Here is a 24,969-nt window from a genome sequence, read left to right as displayed (position 1 = left end):
CCACTTTTGCCTCTGATGATTTCTCTCCATGAACCTCTTCTCTCACTCGTTCATGCATACATACGCGGCAAAAATAATGTTATTTTTCCATGTTGTTTCTGTCGCCTGCAATGCACTTTAATGAGTGCATCAACCCGACTCGTTTTCCAGTGCCACTATGGTTGCAGACCACTTTGAGAAGTCTTTTTGACATCGGTTCTCCACTCGGGTTCTCCACTCTTGAAACGCTTTGCCCAACATCTAATGGTGCTCATATCAAAGGTAAAGTTGCTGTAAACATTCTTGAAATGCCTATGAATATCCACTGGAGGAACCTCTTCTTTTGGAAGAAATTCAGTAACTGTCGTCCGCTTTGTACGCACGTCTAGTGGGGCAGCCATTTTGAAATTGTGGTGTGATGTTGTCACATGAAGGATCACAGTGCCACTCAACTTAAAATGGGTGGGAGATGCAAACCTTTAATTGTGATGTCACACTGCTTTCCTCTGATACTTTGCTTACGAATTGAAAAGAAAAGGCATTACTTTCATACCGACCCTTGTATACTGATAATGATGAAGGCTGTATATCATCTCACAGTGTTTTACATTGATCACGAATAGATTGACTGGCGCATGACATCACAATCAGCGCTGGCATTATTATATTCCAGTAACTTTCAAAATGACGTGGAAATGGACTGGGTTTGATAAATTAATAGTTATTAAGCATTTATAGGCCCTTTGCGAAATTCTGCTTTAGCAAAGATTGTTGTCTCAGGTTGGTTAGACACCGAAGTAGACAGCTTAGAGGCTGTCTCTGCACCATCCTATCAGATGTCTATGTTTGTAATGTAAAGAACATATGTCATTATCGGTGACACAGTTGTCTTTGGCTGAGTTTTGTATTTGAAACGCAATCATGAGTGATTACCTTTGGTGTCATTTACTTCATCAATGATGTGCAATCAGGTTACATCATTTGATTCATCATTATGGTCATCAGCCCTCTCTCCTTTAAAAAAAAAAAAAGAGAAAATGAGGATGCTTAAATGGAATTGACAAAAAAAACTTGCCTGAGAAAGTCTGGTGCACGGAGAATCATTTGCTCAAAGTCGGTGACGGACAGTTTACCATCATCATCCAGATCCGCTTCCTCAAGAACTTTGTTGACCACAAGTGTGATCTCTTGGGAACTTAATTCTTCTCGAGTAAGCCTCCGTAACGTCCTCTCCAAATCCTCACGACCAATGGTGTTATCGCCATCAAAGTCTGTGAGATACAGATAGAGACAGAGACGGACAGCATTGTGTGTGTGTTTTAGTTATAATCCCATTATGTATATATCTCGGCATAAATAGCATTCAATTATACTTGTTCAGACATAGCACACTCCCCTCTGCGATCTCCAGCCTGAGTTGAATTCCTGACCCGACTATAAACTGTCATCCTGGTGTTTCATAGTGTGGAAGAAAAAATAATTATATTCATGTACTCTCAATTATAATTGTTGCTGGTGCTTTATAAATTTAATTTTTATGCTACAAGTCGAATTGGCTGTCAATTATGTTTCCCTTTTGTCTGGGTGTTGATGGGGGGAATGTCTTGCCGTGCTGCAGGGTGGCCTGGTCAATGGCACTGCAACTTTTTTCCATGATTATGTCATTCTCTTTCACCCAGTGGACACGTATTGCAGTTTGAGTTCTTTTGCCTAATGCTTATCAGACCCATGTACTCACTGCCTTTTATATACACAATTCTTATATTCATTTCTTTGTAAGACCTATAACCTAATGTCTTATCCTCTCTCACCAAGGCCAGCTGTAGGTCATCATGCTCTCTCTTTGTTCCCACACTTGTCTCCACACATCCACAGTATATATATATATATATATATATATATATATATATATATATATATATATATATATATATATATATATATATATATATATATATATATATATATATATATCAGAAAATGTAAGCTTAGTTTAGTGCAAATCATTGTGGATGTTTACCATCTCTGTGTTTTGGACTCCGTGGTACCACGAATAAATGTTTTCTGATCAAATATACTTTTCGCTGTGGACAGTGAATTAATTGTTTCTTACAAATTGAGTAACAGGATTTACACCAGGTCGGTTAATAGGACAAATCAGAAAATTCCACAACAAATTGGTGCCATGAACTCAGATGTACTAAATCCCTGGAGGCAGTCCATGGTCCGGAGGGACGGCGAATTCCAACGAGATGCCATCCCTGATGGCGGGCCTGTTCTTAGCGGGTAACATACATTGACAAAGGAAAGTACATGTCCGATAATTTTTATTGATAGGCCTGAGAGAATCCTGCGGTTCGAGATCGCGTCAGCCTTCAGGGCTGAACAGAGACCAGGGATCTCTCCACGGGAAGCTCGAGTCTTCGCCATACCTTGATCGAGTTTGGTACTCGGCTCATAGTGCTATACTAGGTACAGCAGAGGCATTGAGGAAAAGGCCAATCCTTTTGGCTTTTTCAAGGGAGGGGGTTGGAATCCCACCTCCACAAAGAGAGGGGTTCGAGACCCAGCTCGCTGTGTTGTGTGATTGTTATGTGTTTTGTGGATTGAGGTTATGAAGTGCTTATTTCATGGTATTTGTGACATGGTAATGGTTTGCAGGATGGGAAATGCTGTTAAAGAGTGATGAGATTGGGTATACTGAAGCAACCTGCCCAGGCCACGGAGAGGGACATGCGCGAGATATATGTTCAATAAATACGGACCTGATTCTGTGAGAGATGTTGCAAATTGGTGCGTTTGGACAATGAACAGTAAATTGCCTTTCCCGGAGAATGGTACGTTTGATCGGGATTGTTTGAATCACCTGAGGAAAGTTCTGGAGGGAAAAGGAAAGGACAAGAAGGCCTCGAGGAGTGTATATTGGGGAGCGTACATGGATTGGATGGAGGAGTGTCGGGACAGGGTCGAACAGACGCGGCTGTTAAACCTGAAGGGTCAGCTGGACCAGGTGACCATGTAGATGCCTGTGAGATTTCAAAATAAATCGAAGAGAAAACAGTGAGCTGTGCCTGTCAGGTTTGAGGATCAAGGCTGCGAAGGAGAGGAGTCAGACAGGGTGGCCCGACCCCATTCCAGATATAGTTCCAACTGCGCCGCTGCTCGAGGGTGCAGCGGGCACAGTGGGAGATGATGGTACAGGGCAGGAAGAGGGTCAAGGAGGAGCCAGAGGAGTACTCAAAGAGGAGACATGCCGGTAGGCGACGAGGGATTCGCGAGGATCGAAGTGCTGGATACTATGCTTTTCATTCTGACCGATCCACCGACGAAGATTCATTGCCAACACGTATTGGTTCACATACAATTGTTCCTCTGCCTGGCAAGATTTTTCCTATTGCGTATTTTGCCAACTGGCACTCCTCATAAAAAATGACGGTAAATAGACACCCTATTTTTGAAGGACTACCATTTGAAAAATAATCGGTTTGCTGGTTTGTGCTGTGGAGCCTCGCGTTGCAGACAGAAACACACACACACACACACACACACACACACACACACACACACACACACACACACACACACACACACACGGAAAACCCGATAAACTTCTCTCAATGCTCTTGTTTGACCACACCTCCTGAGCGACACAATATTTTTCATAAACCACGCCCACTTTCCTACGCCACTCCCACTTTTCATCAACCATGTCCACTTCCCCTAAGCTCTGCCCACTTTCTCTAAGCTCCGCCCACTTCCCTAAGCCCCTCATTAAAAATGACAGTAAATAGACACCCGATTTTTGAAGGACTACTAATTGAAAAATAAAACCTCAATCAAAAATCAGCTCGAGTAAAATTTTCTAAATATCTCGAAGTGTTTAATTCCGAAGTCTCGTTTCTCCACATTCAAAACTGGAGGACAAGTATTGAAAATACTGTACGTGGTTTTTCGGCCGCTGCACAGCAACGGATGGTTGCTAGGCAACGAAATTCAAACGCGCATATTCCCATTACATATTCCACATGTTGGCAAAGTTTCATCGAAATTGGTTCGCTGGTTTGTGCTGTGGAGCCTCACGTTGCAGACACACATACACACACACACACACACACACACACACACACACACACACACACACACACACACACAGATGGAAAGCTCGACAATAAGGGATATCTAGCATATATAGCGAATCCAATTAAGGAAAGCGTGGAAAGGAAGGAAGCTGCGACACAATGACAAAAGAGAGCTCCTCTTCGTGACAGGGTCGGAGTGCAGACCCGATCCAGAAAGGCCATGTTGGAGGCTGTGAAGGAAGAAAATGAAGAGGCACTGTTAGGTACATTCCCATTGCGAGATTACCCGGGGGCCAGTGGTGTACAAGCAGTATATCGAACACCGTCATGCTGAGACGGAGGCTAAACTGAGTCCCGACCCAGGTAAACGGGCAAGGTAAACGAGCAAGGAGAATGAGCAAGTGGGAGAACGAATAAGTGTTATGAATGCTTGTTGAATTACCTGTTTGGATTCCGGTTTGTTCATTGTACTCACTGGAAGTTTGCTTGCTGTGAAACTGTTGCATTGTATTGTGTGGAGGTGTTACGGATTCGTAAATCTTATAGTTTTGCATCGAGTTACCTCTTTGGATGGATTTGTGAATGCAATGTGATTGGAAAGGTTGAGTTTTATGTTAAGAACGCAAGTTGAGAGTTCCAACCTGGAACTCTTATATGTTTGTATTCATATCTGATTTGTATGCGCACTGATTTGCATTGATCTGCATGTGGTACTAAGTGAGTGTTGAAGTGGAACGTGTGCGAGTCCAATAGATTTCACTGGAATAAAGTGTGCTCCATTGTGGATTGTGACCTGTGAAGCTGATGGGAATGCATTAGTTCGGAAAATGGAGATAAGGACTGGTCGTCACCGTAGACTGTGAAGACTCTGGATGAGGTGAAGTGCACGTGCCGATTCCAGAGCAAAACGATGACGACTGACTCTGCATGCGCTGTTGATTCAGAGTGTTGGGCGGATGTCATTGAGAGTGTTTTGTGACCAGATTGAGAGGTGTGTGACTGTGTGTGTGTGAATTCAATCCTGGTGAAAATCTGAATTGGAAGCGATTGTAAGCTCGATAAGGAACTGAAGATTACTGGACGATGTCATATATGAATGTCTTGTTAGAAATGATATTGTAACAACTGAAAAAACTTCAGGCAGGGAGTTAAAGCAGCCTGGCTGTTCGTGGTTTGGTGCTGATAAAAAAACCAAGGTTACGAATCTCCCTGAACGGGCGAACACTAAAAGCTCAATGTCTGTGCTTTGTCGGCAGGAAAGGACATAAATGTGTGTGCTGTGCCTTGGATCGACGCTGAAGCAAGTGTTGAAGTTTTATTTAAAAGCCATAGGGATTTTGGATAAATTGTGAAATGACAATTGTGAATGTGGAATATATTCTGAACGTGAAGTCCATTTCGGAGGCTCGCTATCGCCGGCATTATGAGACAAAAAAATCCTCTAATTACTCAGCCCGGCAAGGTGAGGTCCTACAAGCAGCTGTTAGTACTGCTAGAAGAGATGTATGTGTACTGAACCCCCCCATTCAATTCATATGCAGATTCAAAGGGGGGTTGGCGTCTACTGTGTCGAAATGCACATGCCATTGGCGATGACGTGAGAGAAATGTTTCCAAAATTTGATTTGATTTGATTCGTACTTAAAATGCGATAAAAACGTATAAATGTGATTTGGAATGATTTTAAAGTGATTTTCACACACCTTTTTACCGGGTCGGTTGTCAAATACATAAACATGGGGAGTGCGCAGACCTGGCAGTCCCGAGAAAGACTCCTGGATGGCCGGCTTGTGACTACAATGATGGACTTTCTTGTTTAATTACTCCTGTTAATTAATATAACGATGTGAAACCTCGCAACAGCACACCAATGTGCTTTGACCTGTGTTGTAGTGATGAACAAGTGATACACGTGATGATGTTTGCATGTGATATTAATCAGAAAAGTGATATCCACACACCTTCTTACCGGGTCGGTGGTCAATTACGTAAACATGGGGAAGAGTTGGTAACTAGTGGAGGTGGTGAACACAGTAACTGAGTAAATTACTTTCAGACTTGGCTCATCAAAAATTACGGTATTCTCCATTAAATTCATTGTGATATTTGAACCTTCATGTTTCTTTTGGGTTGATTACAGACAAGGTTCCTTTGTTCTCTGAGTTGTATTGAGAGGTTTTACTTTGTGATGATTTTATTTCGCTTATCTCGTCAACAGATCATATTTGTTTTGAAATCGTTATGTCTCGTAATCCTAGTTTAAATGTATTGGGGTCTTCAAGTGACAGAGTATTCTCCATATCTTTTTCCTAACTTCTTGAATGGATCGAAATTTGCGGAGTAATTTGAGTCCATATCTTTAAACCAGTAACTTGGGACAGATGTGAATGATTGGTTATATCACAGAAAGGTTATTGATAACTTGTAGTGATTGATTGATATATTTTCAGTCACTGTAGCTCTGGACCTTGTTGATCTGTTAATTGAGGATAGGGAAAAATTACCGAGAATTGAATCAAGATAATATGTTAAGTTGAGGTACTTACATAATAATAAAGGAGGGTCTGCATTATTAGATTGATCGACAGATTGGTCAACATTACATATTAGGAATTGTAAGTTAACTGCAAGGGAAAAATCAAGATATGAGGGAAAGCAGCATGGTATTTACATAACCATAATGCAAAATGACTGGAAGAATGGCTAGACCAACAGCAATTGTGAAATCAATTAAATGGAATTAGGAATTGTCCCATGTATTGTAACTGTATTAATCTCCACTGATTAGTAGCTGGTACTGGCCTGACTGTAATTGAAGTAAAATGCCTCTACAATTTGTAGAAAGACAAACAAACTATAAACCAGAATTATGTGGAGTACAGAAGGCATGACCATGTGAAATGATTGTTAAATTGGTCAGAATGTAATAATTATATTATTGAAAAGAGCGATGACACCACATAGCCAATTTAAATATTACCTGTTTTATTTGTCTTCTGATTAATTGGACAGTTGTGTGATTTTTGATTAAGTGGTACTTCTTGTACATTTACTTAAGTAAGTTGAGGTATTTCTAACACTGACTTGACCATCTTTCATCAGTACGGAAGTGCTAAGTTAGCTGGAAATAAATAAATAATTAATGGCAGTTGCTCTGGAACTGCTTGTGAATGAAACTGTGAATTGTTTAGCAGATATGAATGTTTAAATTATTACAAATGTTAAAATGGTAACTGTGCAAAATCGAATCGCTTTGGATTCGGGACTTGCTTCAAAAAAAGGGAACCTGTCCTCTTGTTGGGTTTGAGTGTTGTAGTTATCGCTCAGACGAATTAAAATGCATTGCAAAAGAAAGAAGTAGCTAACTTTCATAATTATTGTACAGATGATGGGGTATTTTTCTTGACTAGAAGAGATTTTTTTTTTCCTTTTTGAAGGATGGTGAAAATAATTTTTGATTGCAAATTGGAACCCTGATAAAGACTGTTGCCCTTTCTACATGGAAATAGCAAATGAGATGAATGTTTTTGAGTGTACATACAACTGAGATTTCTGTATATTTTAGCATGTCGTTTAGGTGCGGGAAAAAATAAGGAAAGGAAAGGGATAAAATATTGATATAGCATAATTATAATTCAAGTTAAATGCTTCTGTAAGAACCTTTGTCAGTCTTATTGAAATACATGAGCCCATGACGTTTACTGATTGATGTTTAATCGATGCTTAACCTTGACTTTGTTTGTTTCGGAGTGTTGAGAGCAGTTGAACTATGCAGTGTACAATTCCATCTAATGAAGCTTTGGAAGAACTTCCACCGAACGATTGGACGATGGGGAGAACCCAGATTTGGGTGATTGGGCATCCAACATGTGATCATGAAACCACTCCCTTCCTGAGGAGATAAGATGAGCAATGTTGAATAAAGAAAAGAAAAACCCACTGAAGAGAAGTTGGACAAGTTAAACCACAGCAAGGCAAAGACTTAAACGTCCCTGTTGCGTAGTGCCTGCCTGGAGGAATGTCCTCAACCACACTCACAAGCTGCTGCTCTGCAGATACATCGTGAACTTGCCGTGGTTGCACAATGCACAACGAAGGCCCTGAAGGTCCACACAGTGAGTCATCTGCAACATGTGTTCAATGGTGCGGGTGGGGTTCGTGCAGCCATCGTGGCTGCATCCAACGTGCACAGCTCACTTGGTGAATCAAACCTGATTGTGCAAACTGCTGCTATGAGGCCCCAAACTTTGCTGGGGCTGGATCTCTGGGTCACTTCTTGAGTCCTTTCAGACTCCTTCAACCAAGTGTCGAGCCCAAGCACGTACCAACCAAGATCTATCTTCTCTGCAGCTCAAATAGTGCCTTGACTGTGTTTGCAGTTGGGTGCTGCTATATCAACACCCTGACCTGCTTATCTTCTGGCCTTGGGTAGCATGTCTTTTCGATTTGTGACACATGCTGATGAACAGGCCATGAATTAAATGGAAACACACTCACGAACCTGGCTGGGACACGATTGGGATGGTTGTCATCCAGCATTTTTCTGATATGAGCACTTGCTGCCATTGTTGATTGAACTTGTGTAATGGATATCTTTTTTCCTCCAGGAATGGGGTATGGTGATCATGTGTAATATAATTATTCAAATTTTCCTGATAAGGAAAAAAGGGGGATTGTGGAAGAAAAAATAATTATATTTATGTACTCTCAATTATAATTGTTGCTGGTGCTTTATAAATTTAATATTTATGTTATAGTCGAATAGACCAGGTTGTCAACTGTGTTTCCCTTTTGTCTGGGTGTTGATGGGGGAATGTCTTGCTGTGCCAGGTGGATGGCACTGCAACTTTTGCCATGATCATATCATTCTCTTTCACCAAGTGGACACACTTTGCAGTTTGAGTTATTTTGCCTAATGTTTCTCAGACCCATGTACTCACTGCCTTTTATATACACAATTCTTATATTTATTTGTAAGACCTATAACCTAATGTCTTATCCTCTCTCACCAAGCCAGCTGAAGGTCATCATGCTCTCTCTTTGTTCCCCCACTTGTCTCCACTCCTCCACAGTATATATCAAGAAATGTAAGCTTAGTTGAGTGCAAATCATTGTGGATGTTTACAATCTCAGTGTTTTGGACTCCGTGGTACCGCGAATAAAAGTTCTCTGATCAAATGTACTTTTCGTTGTGGACAGTGAATTAATTGTTTCTTTCAAGTTGACTAACAGGATTAACATCAGGTTGGTTAATAGAACAAATCAGAAAATTCCACAATAGTCGGCAGGGCATTGCATCAATGTGTGTTATTCATGGATGTGGAGACCCATCTGCGAGGACCGATTGCTGCCAGTGAACCTTAAAGGGGAGGTGGGAGGTGAGAGAGGTGAGAGAGGTGAGAGAGGTGAGAGAGGTGAGAGAGGTGATGAATCCCCCGACCGAGAGTTTTCTGATTTTGCATTTCTACAGTGGGTTATGGGTTAACAAACATTATGGGCTCTGAAAATTTATCCATATAATATGTGCATTCAATATTTCGATGCAAACTATTGGGAAAGTTAATGAAATTTAACTCCAAAGTTGTTTAAAAAACACAAACAGCCGCGTGCACGAAATGGATGGTGACGTCACATTCTCCAAAACAAAAGCTCACTCTCATTGAAGAAGTGTTCAAGTCAGCAGGCTGTTTTTTCAATTACAACTGTCTTTTTTATCCTTTTTAGATATCCTATATTATCCTCTTATGACACAGGGATAAGGATTGGGTTTCACCATGATTCCAGGCTGCTCTGCTCCCTCTCATAGCATGGCCCAGTGCAGAGCTCCCATCCTCAAGCAATCCTCCAACCCAAGCCTCTGAGTAGCCAGCTTAAAGGCACATGCCATAACACCCAGTTACTTCAAACTTAGCTTATAGTGAACCTTATTGTATTTGTCACTTATAATCCTACCCATTCCAATCGTGAAAAATGCAAACTTGTGAAGATTGGTAGGGTCTGAAGTTTTGGGGGTCATGGTCATTGGTGAAAATTTCAAATTTTCCATTATAAATCAAAAAAGGTTAGGAATATGTGTGTTTACTATGGAAGACATATATCAAGTCCTTTATTGGCTTTCATTTGACAGCATGACCTCTGACCTTACATGGCCTTGAAACGTCAAAAATGGTTTAATTGACTTCAAACTAAGACTAAAATATTCCTTATTCTATTCCTTATAATCAACATTCAGGTTAAGGATGTATCAAATTCAAATTTGATCCCCAAAATAACTTTATGCCTTAAATTGGTGGGATTTGTTGTGTCTGGCACCACTTGTTATATTTTGAATTATTGTAGAACAAAGCTATTTGGATATTTGTACATCATGCCTCGTACTTGTGTCGTCATGTTTTGCGAAAATGGCTGGAAAATGGGGAATCGCTCCCACCGATTCCCAAAGGAATCAAACATTTGCTGGCAGTGGATAAGATTTGTACAAACAAAACGGGCGAATTTTCCCCCAAAGAAAACGGGTAAAGAGGACCCTTTGGATAGACTTGTCATTTGTGGTGACCATTTCACAGCTGAGGATTACGAAGGCAACGCAATGAGTGAGTTCAGTTTCAAAACAACTGATCAAGTGAGACTAAAGCGTGACGCTGTGCCCACCCACCATTCAGCCTTCTCCTCCTCAGCTGGCTCCTGCTTCATCTTCTCGTAGTGTCACCTACGATTATTTGCAATTTAGTTTTAATGGCCAATTATTCAATTAGCACCAACGTATTTTGCCTTTTCGCAATGAAAAACGCAGAGAAGAAAGAGAAGAGAAGAGAAGAGAAGAGAAGAGAAGAGAAGAGAAGAGAAGAGAAGAGAAGAGAAGAGAAGAGAAGAGAAGAGAAGAGAAGAGAAGAGAAGAGAAGAGAAAAAAGAAAAGAAAAAAACGTATGTGCAAAAAAACACTTTTAAACAACGACAGAGTCCGTTCCTTCGCTCTCATAAAGGACAACTGGATTGGGGCATTGTGTTTATCTGGAAATGCACAGAAGAAATCGATAAATTATTAGAATACACTATCTGGAAGTCCGTACATTGTAACACGTAATGGGGAACGCGGCTGAGAATCTCTTCCCCATCAGCCACGCCTACGCAGCAACGTGTCCTGTCATTGGTTGGTAAATAAATGGAAATAACTTGGGAAGCACTTGTCCGATTAATATGAAACCTTGAAAAGGCACATCCTCAGGGTCCCAGCAATATACCTGGCAAGTTTCAATTAGATCGGACCAGTGGTTGTCGAGAAACAGTGGTCACAGGTACACACACACACACACACACACACACACACACACACACACACACACACACACACACACACACACACACACACACACACACACACACACATTGCTGGAATTATAGATAGATATGCCGCAACAGTCTCTTGAAAGTTGGGGTTTGTTCTAACTGTTCACTTTCGCTGGGGTCAAGCTCAGCTGTCAGAAAGACTTCAACGCCAAGGCTACGGTGTATAATATATTTGGGTCCATTATTGATTCATTCTATTTCTGACTCTTGAGTGACTGGAGGGTTAAAAATGATGATATCAAGTCACAGACGAATCAAACTTTACATTATTTTATGCATCGAACAAGAAAATTAAAATCTACAAACCAATCTGTCTGGTGGAGTCTGTCAGTGTGAACTGTCGGGCAGTCAGTCCTGCCACTTGTACACGAAATAGGCCGTTTTCTGGAACTTGCAAGTGGCTTTATTTAGCTAATTTATATGGCTCAGGGTCAGAAACTCCATGGTATAAATTCCCATCATCCTCCGACTCGTCCTCGGCAATATCGGAATGAAAACGCTCAATTTCATCGCCGCTGAAATCACTCTCCGATTCGCATCTCGCCATTGTTCACACGCTGGTTCCGAATGTTCACGAAGTTTTTGGAGAACGTGACGTCATAGCATCTTCAGTAATTTCTGGACTGTTTTTCGATCACTGACAAAAGTTTTGACTCAAAAGTTACTTTTAGCATATTTTGAGTTTCAAATGTAAGAAAATAATTGCCCAACGATTATTCATGTGCTTACAACCTTCGAATCACACGAAGTCATCAGCGACCCAAAACCTGCTCTTCAAAGAGGTGGCTGTAATGAAACGACATGTAGATGGAGTGAGGAAAGATGGGGCAGATGGGAAAGACGTGGAGGAATGTAATGATGAGTCATCAGCATACGAGTGCATTTGGTTATTTGTGGAAGAAAGAAGGTCAAGGGGGGAGATGTTGAACCATCAACAATTACAGAGATAGCGCAGTCAGAGAGAAAGCTCGATATGAGAGAGCAGAGCGAAGGAGGAAAGCCGAAAGAGGGAAGCTTGGATATCAGACCCCGATGCCAAACTCTGTCAAAGGCTTTTGAGATATCAAGGCCTATAACAAAGGATTCCCAAAGTCTCTCAAAGAAGATGCCCAGAGATTCATAAAAATGTATAAGAAACGAGAAAGGATATCTCCTGTAGATCTTGCCTTGTCAAAGCCATATTGGTGGTCAGATAAAAGACTGTGATATTCAAGATGCTTGAGAAAATGGCAATTGAGAAGACATTCAAAGACTTTGGAAACAGTAGAAGTCAGAACAATAGGACGGTAGTTAGAAGGGTTTAAACGATCACCCTTCTTTAAAATAGGCTGTACGAAGGCATGTTTCCAGGAAAGATGAAAAGTTTGGGTTTTTAAACAAAAACGAAAGAAACGAGCAAGCACGGTGTAACTTCCGAAGCAGATTCCTTCAAGATATGATGAGGAATGCCATGTAAATAAGAGTACTACCCCTTAGCAGTTGTTGCTTGTAACCTACTACCTTAAAAAACCAGTTCAACCAGGTGGGTGTTTTTTAGGAGACACCATCTTCTTACTGGATGGCTGTTGGCTCCATAAGGGAGCTCATCCACCATTTAACAGGTATTGTTTTTAGTCCTGCAGGGTGTCACAGTTCACCTCCCCACTGGCAAGCCAATGAGGGTAGTTGGTTTAGTCGCCGGCTACCTGACTACCCTCCCCACTAGCAAGCCAGTGAGGGTAGTTGGTTTAGTCACTGACTACCCGACCATGTGGCAGATAGCATTGGGTTATATGTTACCAGTGATAGTCAAGAGACTCCATGGCCTTACTACCCTAATCTGACAGCACCAAGTTCATTTGTTGCTTGAACAGCTTGAAAGTCTCCACCAACTCGCTGCGTCCTGGACCAGTCCATTGTCGGGAACTTGGACATGTTAGAAAAAAAAACGATGAAATGTGTCACCGTGGCAATCTGCCAAGGTCCATTTTCAGAAAAGAAAACAAGACTAAAAGTCAAATTAATTGTTGGTATTCAAGATCGTGCCATTGCCAGCATGCAGTAAGGTCAGAAAACAGCTTGAATCAAGTTCTTTATTAAAGACGATGCTGGTCGATCACAGGACATAAATGCCTTGTGACTTCAAGCAACCGACACGCTAGCCATGCCCCCAGCAGTTACAACACAGTATGTAGCGCCAATCACAACTACCATACCTATTGTGAATGAATGAACTGACTTACTGTCGATTTTGTGAATAAATGAACTAACTTAATGTAGATTTTGTGAATGACTGAATGAACTTTCCATAGATTTTGCGAACAAATGTACCATGTTTTGTGAAGGAATCAACAAACTCACCATACCTTTTCTGAATGAATGAACTGACTTACTGTAGATTTGGTGAATAAATGAAGTGACACTGTAGATTTTTTTTTTTGTGTGTGTGTTTTTTTTTTGGTATACATTGTCAAGGCTCGTATGAGAGCAAACACACAACGCACAGCAAGGGGGTATGAGACAAGAAGGGCAGGAGAGGGAAGGACAAAACATTGGGGAACAGAGACAATAGGAGATCTGTGGGAGGGAGAGGGATGGCAGGGGCAAATCCAGGAATTGGGTAGGGGGGGTTTTCCAAATAACAGAAAATCTAAGTCATATGAACGTTATGAAAACTTTATTGCAGCTTTCAAATAAATGCACATTCACATATTCTTTGATATGCATGTATAGTGCAAAAAGATATAAAAGTTAATTAATTTAATATTTAAATGCATAACTAAAAATATAATAGCTTGAATTCAATAAACTTCAATTTTCAATCTTAAATATAATGACTAGTGAGACCTACCTGAGTGATGGTAGTGCCGATATGACATACTAGCAACTATATGACATACTTGAAGGAGTTCTGGGTGACCAGGGAACCCCTGGGTTTGCCACTGTAATGGTAAATATTTTTTGTTGGGGGGGGGGGGTTCCGGGCAACCAGGAAACCCCCCTGGATTTGCCACTGGATGGGGTGGGGAACACGGGGTATACAAGATGGACATTACAGGGCCTTTCAGGAAGGAAAACAGGGAATTTGAAGGAGGTGGAATAACGAGGGTAGAAAAGATCGAGGATTTGGATGACGGATGATAAGTGGTGGTGGTGAACAGCTGTTTTGAAGGCCTGGAGGGAAGAATGGGATTGAAGAGAGTGTGGGAGTTTATTCCAAAGGCGGGAAAGAAGAGGAATGAAAGAGTGAAGGTGAGCAGTGATTCGTGATTTTGATAGTTTTACCAGAAGGGGGTTGTTGGCGGACATTGAGTGCACTGCGGAAACATGGTGGGGACATATCACAGACAGCATGGGGGATATTGTGAATAAATGAACAAATGAACTGTATGTTTTGTGAATGAATCAACAAATTGACCATACCTTTTATGAATGAATGGACTTACCACATATTTTGTGAATGAATGGACTCACTGGAGAACAAACGTTCCGATTTTATGAATGAATGGACTTACTGGATAACGAACATACCGACTGGAGAACAAACGTACAGATTTTGTGAATGAATGGACTTACTGGAGAACAAATGTACCGATTTTGTGAATGAATGAACAAATGTATGGATACCCAATACACCCAACATTTAATTTAATTGATGAACTCACTGATTGTAGATTTTGTGAATTAATGAACTGACTTTCTGTAGATTTTGTGAATGAACTGACTTACTGGAGATTTTGTGAATGAATGAACTGACTTACCGTAGATTTTGAAGGCGTAATGCACCTTCAATTCCCTTGGGGCTGCTTCACTGAATACAGAAAACATGTCCAGAAAGTTGTTGAAAGACATATTTCCATGACCATCACTGGAGAAAACCTCCACAATCCTTTGGCGAAAAGGGTTTTCCTGTGAACACAGAATGACTTCAGACTTAAAATAAAGTGGAGAGATAAAATCGTCAGGTTTAACAACCAATTGTCTGATTACCTTTCCTATTATAAACAGATTGGCTGAAGGTCAAATAATTTCTTCGCTTTCGCCCAGTTTTGTTGTCGTTGAGATGCCTTGTTTTTTTATTGAGATCTGCCTGTAAACGCCTTAGTATCTATATGGGCTGTTTCACAATCATGGTCATTTCTGGTATTTTGTACCCTTGCATGCTGAATAGCTAAATGAGAGGCTGTAGTATCTCTGTCATTAGGGCCAGTAGTTGGTACTCGTGATGGCACAACTTCGACCACTTTTGACAAAAAATGTCAATTTTTGGCAGAATGGCATAAAAATTGCCATTTTTTTTTTGACAAATACCTGACTCATTTTCTCGAGGTACACTGCATTTACAGTGTATAAACAAATACAAGCAGGAATTGGGACTTTTATTTGTTGTTGCATCAATTTAATACCTCTTCTGTACTTTGTCCACAACATATTATTCATTTCAGACTATGAATATTTATTTCAGCCTCAATAAATATGTCCCACCGTTCGTCTGTCAAAAAATGTCCTCTCCGGAAATGCATATTGTAGAAGAATTTTTTTTATATAAATAAAGGGTCTTTTTAAAAGTTTATTGTGTGTTTTACCAAGTGTGTATATACCTGCACTGATATTATGCAACAAAGTTTGAGTGTAACCAATAACCTTCTATTTGCATGGCCTGCACTGATTGCCTTACATGTGTCCGTCAAAAATGTGTCCTCTCTGGAAGAAATATGTGATTTTCTTCATATTTTTCATTGTGGTGGTAAACTTTTATTTTCAGAGATAAATTAGTAATTTTTTCAGAATATGTAGAAAAGTGCATGTAGTTTTAAAATTTTGTGCTAAATTCCATCACATGCAGTGCAATTCGTGACAGTGGTAATTGAAACATATCTTTTTTCTGGATATTTGAAACTTAGTTCCGTCTTTTATTGATATTTCTACAAATATACTTCATTTGTATACTGAATCATAATTCCAGTAATGGAATAATACTTGTGGAACATATGGAAACCACTGAAGTTTGATAGTGGTGTTATTTTGTGGTTATAGTTGAATTGTATTAATGACTGTGGTAGTTAAAAAAAATACTCTCCGAACATCCTTGGGGTATTATTTTTAAGAAGAAATATTCATTCAGATGCTCCAAAAATTTGGATTCAAGTATTGTAATTAACAATGTTGGATTTGGAGAAATAAAAAAATTTAAATATTGAGTTTGAATTTTTAGTGGTTGTGAGACAAACTTGGAACCCTCATTGTGAAACAGTCCATATTGTTCGTAGAAATTTTTGTGAATAAATGTAACCAAAAAAACCAGTAACCAAAAAAAGAGCTCGATCTCGGTGTGTGTGCGTGTCCATCCTTCCTTCCCTCCATCCATCTGTCTGTCCATCTGGCCGTGTGATTATACAGTATGTCTATTATTTATGTACTATTGCAATGTATCTTTCGACCCGTTAGACTGCTGAGACTCCGGAGACCTTTGAAGATACTCCAACACCCTGAGGACTCTGAAGACGCAAAAGACCCCAAATACCCCCAAAGTCCCCCCAAGACCCCGAAGACTGCCAAAGACCCAGAAGAACCAGAAGACCCAAAAGACCCTGAGGACCCAAAAGTCACCAAATACCCAAAAAGACCCCAAAGATCCCGAAGACTCAAAAGACCCTAAAGACCCTAAAGACCCAAAAGACACCAAAAACCCAAAAGGACCCTGAACACCCTGAAGACTCAAAAGACCAAGAAGACCGAGAAGACCCCCAAGATCCCCAAGACCCCCAAAAACCCAGAAGAACCCAAAGACCAAAATGATCCTGATGACCAAAAAGACCCCAAAGACCCCAAAGACCCAAAAGACACCAAAAACCCAAAAGTACCCTGAAGACTCTGAAGACTCAAAAGACCAAGAAGACCCCAAAGACCCCTCCCCAATACCCCAAAAGACCCCGAGGACCCAAAAGACCGCAAAGACCCAAAATACAATGAAGAGTCAAAAGACCCTAAATACCCAAAAGTCACCAAAAACCCCAAAAAGACCCCTAACACCCTTTAGACCTTCACAACATTCTGACCCTTTACACCCTTCAGACAGATTAGCCAGTTTAGATCCTTGACCACCAAGACCACTTGGACCTTCTTATATCACAAATTAAATTTCTAAAAACAAATAGCAGCAATATTACAAATAAATTTGTGGAAACAAAATGTTTGTATAATGATTGGTGTAAATCATGCCAACACAGCAAATCTGTGACGTCAATCTCTGCAATGACGTGTGGAGAGGACAGCGTAGCAAACCAAACTATGCAAGTAATAATAACATGATGAGAAGCAAAAACAATGAGAGATATCGAGGGAGCATGGGTCCAGACTATGTTTGTGGTTGAGCCAATTTCTTGACAGATAATGGGGGGTGAGGGAGGACAAGATGAGTCGTAAATGTGCTCAACCAATCCAACCAACATAACCAATGTACCCAGCATAACCAAAACACCCAGCGTAACTATACAATCCAACATAACCAAACCAAACGGAATAACCAAAACACCGAACATAACCAACACACCCAACTAAACCAATACACCCAACATAACCAACACATAGCATAACCAATACATCAACATAAGCAATACACAGCATAACTAATACATCAACATAACGAATACACTGAACATAACCAATACACCCAACATAACCAAATCACACAGCATAACCAATCCACTAACCATAACCAATACAGCCAACATAACCAAACCACAAAGCATAACCAAACCACACAGCACGACCAGCACACCCAACATAACCAATACACGCAGCATAACCAAAACATCAACATAACCAATACACACAGCATAACCAATACACCCAACATAACCAAACCACACAGAATAATCAATGCACCCAACGTAACCAAACCACACAGCATAACCAATACACCCAACATATCCAAACCACACAGAATAATCAATACACCCAACGTAACCAATGCACACAGCATAACCAATACATCAACATAAGCAATACACACAGCATAACCAATACACACAGCATAACCAATCCACCAAACATAACCAAACCACACAGCATAACCAATCCACATAGCATAACCAAACCACACAGCATAACCAATGCACCCAACATAACCAAACACACAGAATAATCAATACACCCAACATAAGCAATACATGCAACATAACCAATACACCCAATATAAACAAACCACACAGCATAACCAATACACCCAACAGAACCAACACACAAAATAACCAATACATCAACATCACCAATACACACAGCATAACCAACACACAACATAACCAATACATCAACATAACTATTGCACCCAACATAACCAAACCACATGTTAACCCTAACAGCCAATACACCCAACATAACCAACATTTTAGTTGAGATATATGGTTCACCAGAAGACAGAAGAAAATTGCGAAAGTGATATGCCAAATGTGTGTTTGAAAAACAAAACATAACCAATACATAAACATAACCAATACACAGCATAACCAACACATCAACATAACCAACACATCAACATAACCAATACACAGCATAACCAATCGACCCAACATAACCAATACACCCAACATATCTAAACCACAAAACATCACCAAACCACACAGCACAACCAATATACCCAACATAACAAATACATCAACATAACCAATACACACAGCAAAACCAATACACACAGCAAAACCAATACACCCAACATAACCAAACCACACTGAATAATCAATACACCCAACATAAACAATACACCCAGCATAACCAATTCACCCAACATAACCAATACATCAACATATTGTTGCAGGCCGGGGGTTGGGTGAGAAGACCACCGGGGGAAGGGGGGGAGCTCTCTCGGGTTTCCACCAGACTCCCACATAATTCCGTGATGCAGTGCCACACATGGATAATTCTGTGACGTGGCGGGTCGCTAACCGACCGTGAACGCCAATAGCTTAACCACGTGACCTAGGGTCCTCAGTCTATGGGTTAACTGGGTTACCTAATTAATCACATGACCTAATTACCGGGAGACACGCCCTTGTCCAAACCGGATCACTTTACCGGATAAGATACAGCCGAGCGACACTGCCAAGGATGTACTGGCTAAAAGGGACGGATTGTTGGGAATAAAGTCCCGGCTAGGTTAGGATACGGACCACGCGGGATCAATGAAAGAAAAAGGCAAAAACGAGCTGGGAACATTTCTACAAAGGATTTATGAACAGGCAGGCGAGGAAAGACATGTGGCACAGTGAATGTTGTTTATTGTTGTCTGCAAGCAGGAATAGGAAGAAATGTGAAAGGTGCGGCAATAATAAAAGAACTTACAAACGCAGACACAGAGCAGAGTTATCCTGATATAATTCTTGTACAATCTTAACTTAAGCGAGGACAGGCGCCATGACAGACACACACACACACACACACACACACACACACACACACACACACACACACACACACACACACACACACACACACACACACACACACACGGAAACTGGATTATTAATGTAATATAATAATCATGTAAAATGCAAAAATTAACTTAGTTTAGTGCTTTTTGAGAAATAATTTAATAATGTATATGCTGAGACAGCTGGAAAAGAGAAGAATAACACATTTCTGCTCTTTAGTTGTAAACAACTTTGTAAGACCTTATCTGTTTGATAACCATTGTTCTGTGACCATCAGGTCAGTAAGGAAAAACATGACTCTTTCCTATCTCCCCCTTCCCCACATCCCTTCCTGAAGCTGTAAAGAAACCCCAAGACAAACCAAAACCTCTATGTAGCAAATTTGAAGTCCACAAAGGTCCATCTGATATTTTGGTTAAAAAAAACTGTATATAAACACTCAATATGCTATGTAGTTTTAAATCGTCAGCTTGCAACTATGTAGCTGGCTGAGGTCTTCTGTGCATGGAAGTGTCTTGTGTTTTGCTGAATAAACGGCTTGTATTAAACCTCATCTTTTTTCTTGAGGTAGCAGGAAAACTGCTCCCACACCACGCCGACAGCTGGCACTTCGTGTCCCGCTTCGTGGCATTTTGAGCCACGAAGCGTCGAACCAGGGAGAGGGCGCACCCGGCAGGCGTGAAGGAAGCACTTTGGGCAGAGTCTGGAGTAATGGGTGGATGGGTGGAGTCAGCGGCAAGGCGGTGATAAAGGAGCGGAGCCAGCAGGCGAATGGTTGGGTTGTCAATCCCAGATATCAAGACGAGCAGGACAAGCCGACAGGAATGAGCAGACAGGAGTGGTGAGCAGGAACAACACTCCACCGCCCCGCGACTCGTCCTTTTATAGATCCCGTGGTGCGGGCGGGTGTGACGACCCGAAGCGATCTGTCTTCATCCGAATCGGGTGCTCTGATTGGGCGCCGGCCAGCACACGGGCCAGCCGCCAAGACCGGAAGCGGCTCCACTTTACATCTGGCCAGATGGTTCCAAGCTGCAGAATCGTCTCGCTCTGAGCACCGTGACACAAATCGCCCTGCACCGAACTCCCGGGCCACCCACAGCGACCGGCGGTCAGCGCCGGTCAATGCGCTGCCTGTCTGTAAGCCATACGGCCCGAGCCATACAGCACGCTTCTGCCTGGCTGCAGAATCGCCAGGCGGAGAGGCGAGAGGACGTTCGCGGTCTGTGGGAAACACCCATGGTCGCGATGGACAGCGGAGACCGATGGTAAGATGCTACGGTAACACATGCGCAGACCCAAACATGATGTGTGCCACTCGTGCCCTGCTCCATATCACCGGCGTAGCCAGGCTGAGGCAGACGAGGCAGTTGCCTCGTCGCTCATTTCCTGAAATATGATCTGGTCTGAGCCCTCTGGCCATCTGAGCTCCCATTTTGAACATTGAAATTAGCCAAGAATAGGTCTCTGGGCATCAAAAATGCATTGGCTTCTGGGGGCCTTGAGCGGCCCCCAGACCCATCGCCATAATGGCTTCGCGCCGTTGGCAGTTGCAACACTGTGCTACGCGCACCGTCACATCAACCAAGTTCACCTCTTTTCGCCTCATCACTTTTGGACCTCTGGCTCCGCCCCTGCGTATGTGTGATAATAAGTTATCCCGGGACTGCAAGTGGGTCCGCCGCCATTAAACATTGTGGCCATTTATCACAGGCGGTTTCCTGTGCACGGTGCCAGCCCTGATCTGTGTCAGGGAAATGAGGGAAAGGATTGGATGTAATTACTCAATGTAGATTTGGATTGAAGAAGAGTGTGCCGTGTGCACCCTGCTATTTGTTAGCACTTGGTGTGCCGCTCCGTCTGTTTCCTCAGCACAGCATTCCTGCAGCGACGCAGTTGTGTTGGTTACTCTTCTCGTCGCCTGAACAGTGGGTGGGGTTTTTTCATTGTGCAGCACGTGCTCCGTGCAGTGCTGGCGTTTATTGTTGGCTTCTACTGCTGCCCTTGGTCTTCACTCTTCTATGAGGACGCATTCTTACGTGAAGGGTGCGGCTGTGGTTTTTGCAAATGGGTGTCCGAGCGTAATGCCTGCTGGCTTTTGCGAGGACCCATGTTCCACAGTACAGGTGCGCGGCTGCGTTTTATACTGATGGGTGTCCGAGCGTAGCGCCTGTCGGCCTCGTGAGGATTCCTTGCTTGGATTTACACTAGGAATAGAGATAAAAAGCAAAGTAGGAATGAAGTTCAGAGGTTTAATCAGGCCTAACTATGAGATTTACACAACGCACTGTCCCATTCGACCCACGAGACAAGAAGGAAAGGACTACCTGAACGTACATTAATGAAATAACTGATTGGGGGCCACTGTATGTTGGCTGCTATTGGTGTTGGAGGGATGCGTTTCCAGAACCTTCCAGTGTCATGGTTAAACCTTCATTTGTTTGTTTTAAATGACAGTTACAAGTGTTTGATGTTACGGATAAAGTTTTTTCGGGTTCTCCAAGTCACGTGGAAGTGTTCTCAGAAACCTGTACGTCATTAACTCGATGCTATTTATGAGTACGATTTGAGGTAACTTGAGAACTGTATTGCTTTTGCATGTGTTACAATTTAGCCAGAAGTGTTTACTGAAGAGTTATGTCACCACTCATAAATATAATAGATGTGCAAGTAGATTTCACACTGTGGTGTTGTGCATAGACTGGACTCGAGGGGCGATGAGGAGAGAAAGAGTTCCGGGTGAGATGTCAGGAGGGTGTGCACTGTATGCAAAGGATTTTGGTAGGGAACGTGCGTTCTGATGTTCGGTTGAATAAAACCGTCGGAGAATATTGAATATTGAAAAAAAAATGGCGAAACGACAAATGTCGAATGTCACCGGTGGAACCCCTCATAATGTCCTCATTCTGCTTTAAACTCAACCTCTGTTTTCATTCAAACATCACCATACCATTAATTTAACAAAACACAATGTTACAAACACTCATGAAGTAAACAAAGTCTTTCTATGATGTCACAATGGCAAATCTGCAAAAGCCGAATCCGCGAACGCCACGGGTGAAAACCCGATCGCATTGTTTCACGATTCCCCTTTAAACTTGATCTCTCTCTATATTTTCATTCCAATCACAAATTAATACTATTTCATTAATTTAACAAACTACAATGTTACAAACACTCATGAGGTAAACGAAGAGAAACGCCATTTTAACATGACATCCGGATTGGGAGCACTTTCATACGGATCGAAACTCAAAATCTTAATTGTATCGAAGAAGTTATGAAAACTCCCACCCACCTTAGGACACCGGCTGGGACCCCTAGACATTCCACAGAAGGTTTGGCGGGGCTTGCCCTAAAAATGAGGGAGTAGTTCGGGGACGGACGGACAGACAGACAGACATACACACACTCCTGATTTATAATATAAATTTGCTGATTGTTAAAGCAAGGTAACTGAGATATTATTGAACACCGCTCCTTCCTAATGCCACAGCCAGGTGATGCATGACATCATCGCCGGGCGACAAAGGAAGGGAGTACTCCGTTTTCACTCCATTTGTTATCTTGCCAAAACGAAGTTTTTGCAAGATATGTTCGTCAGCTTGTATGTTTTTTATTGTTTGTTTGTTTGTTTGTTTGTTTGTTTGTTTGTTTGTCTGTAATCACGTATAAAAAATTCTGCAGAGCACAGTTATCATTGGAAATTTTTGTAACTTCGCATATCAGAGGCCTATAGAGGTCCCTTTCAGTGCACAAAATCTTCAAGGTCAAGGTCAAAGATCAAGGTCACTTTGTCGCAAATCAGGGGAGTCGACGAAACCCTTATTTTTTGAGTAATTTTGATCGGATCGTCTTCAAACTTCATGGGAATATAGTTCATGGTCTGGCGCTGAGCTGATTAATTTTTGGTGGCGATCAGCCTTGACCTTCATGCTTAGCGCTGGAGGTCGAAAGTTTTTGACCCCAAGGTCAAATTTTGAAATCTTAGGTACCATATCGAGTAATACCTCATATGAAAGCGCTTGATAAGTGCTTTCCAGATCTGTCAAAAGTTTGATGCTATGACGTCATTTGATGACGTCATGACGAAAAAACGGATTTTTCATGAAAATTTTATTTTCTCCTTTCTCATCAAAATCTCTTGATAGTTCATGTACATGAGTCCTGGAGACATACTGTCAACCATCCTAAATTGTTAAGGTCAAAGGTCAAGGTCACAAAAAGGTCAATAATCAAGGTCGATGAAACCCTTAATTTTTAAGTAACGTTGATTGAAGGATCTCTAACCTTGGTGGATATATAGGGTGTGGTATGGCGCTCAGCTGATTAATTTTTGATGTTAATCGGCCTTGACCTTCAATGTCAACCGAAAGGTCATTCTTTTTAACCCTAAGGTCAAATTTTCAAGTTTTAGTTACCATATCGAGTAGTACCTCAAATTAAATCCCTTAATGAGGGCTTTCTAAACATACAACTATTTTGACGATGTGACATCATTTGATGATGTTATGACGAAAAACTGCATTTTTCATGTATTTTGCATTGATTTAGTTCACATCAGAAATTCTTCTTTTGGTCACTCTGTATAGCAAAGTTCTCATTGGAAACTCTGGTTTTGGTCACTCTGTATAGCAAAGTTCTCATTGGAAACTCTTGTGGGTTCATATATGGTTGTCTTTTTGGAATACTTTTCAGTGCACTTAATGGTCAAAGTCAAGGTCAAATGTCAAGATCACTTTGAAGTCAATTATGGAGTTCGATGAAACCCTTCTTTTTGAGTAATTTTAATCGAATCATCTCCAAACTTTGTGGGAATGTAGTAAATGGCTTAGCTCTCAGTTCATTAGTGTTTGTTTGTGATCGACCTTAACCTTTAGGGTTAGCACCTGAGGTCGAACATATTTGACCCCAAAGTCAAATTTTCAAGTTTTAGGAACCATATCCTGTAGTACCTCAAATTGAAGTCCTTGATGAGTGTTTTCTAGATATGTCAAGCTTTCGCCATTATGACGTCATTGGGTAACGTTATGAGGCAAACACGTATTGTTCATGGTCACTGTAAAACGATTATCATCGGAATCTCTCGTAGGCAGATATTCCTCAAGGAGTCGCTCCTCGTGGATAGCAGTTCTGTTCACCTCAGTGTGACCTTAA

The 24,969-nt window shown here is 41.4% G+C and overlaps 1 protein-coding gene across 1 annotated transcript in view; it reads right to left on the bottom strand.

The window, feature by feature from the left end:
* Window positions 1–818: 818 nt before the first annotated feature.
* LOC147016172 (calcium and integrin-binding family member 2-like) overlaps window positions 819–24,969 on the bottom strand; it is a 101,284-nt gene continuing 77,133 nt past the window's right edge. Inside the window, exons 4-5 of the mRNA XM_085848938.1 lie at window positions 15,145–15,292; window positions 819–1,250 (exon numbers count right to left, since the gene is read on the bottom strand). Coding sequence (XP_085705064.1) covers window positions 1,027–1,250; window positions 15,145–15,292 — 372 coding nt within the window. The 3' untranslated portion in view covers window positions 819–1,026. The remainder of the gene's footprint in view (window positions 1,251–15,144; window positions 15,293–24,969) is intronic.

This window comes from Eptatretus burgeri, chromosome 12 (genome assembly GCF_056783735.1).
Source record: "Eptatretus burgeri isolate ZD-2024b chromosome 12, Ebu_testis_v1, whole genome shotgun sequence".
NCBI lineage: Eukaryota > Metazoa > Chordata > Myxini > Myxiniformes > Myxinidae > Eptatretus > Eptatretus burgeri.
This window is presented reverse-complemented; position numbering and strand designations above follow the sequence as displayed.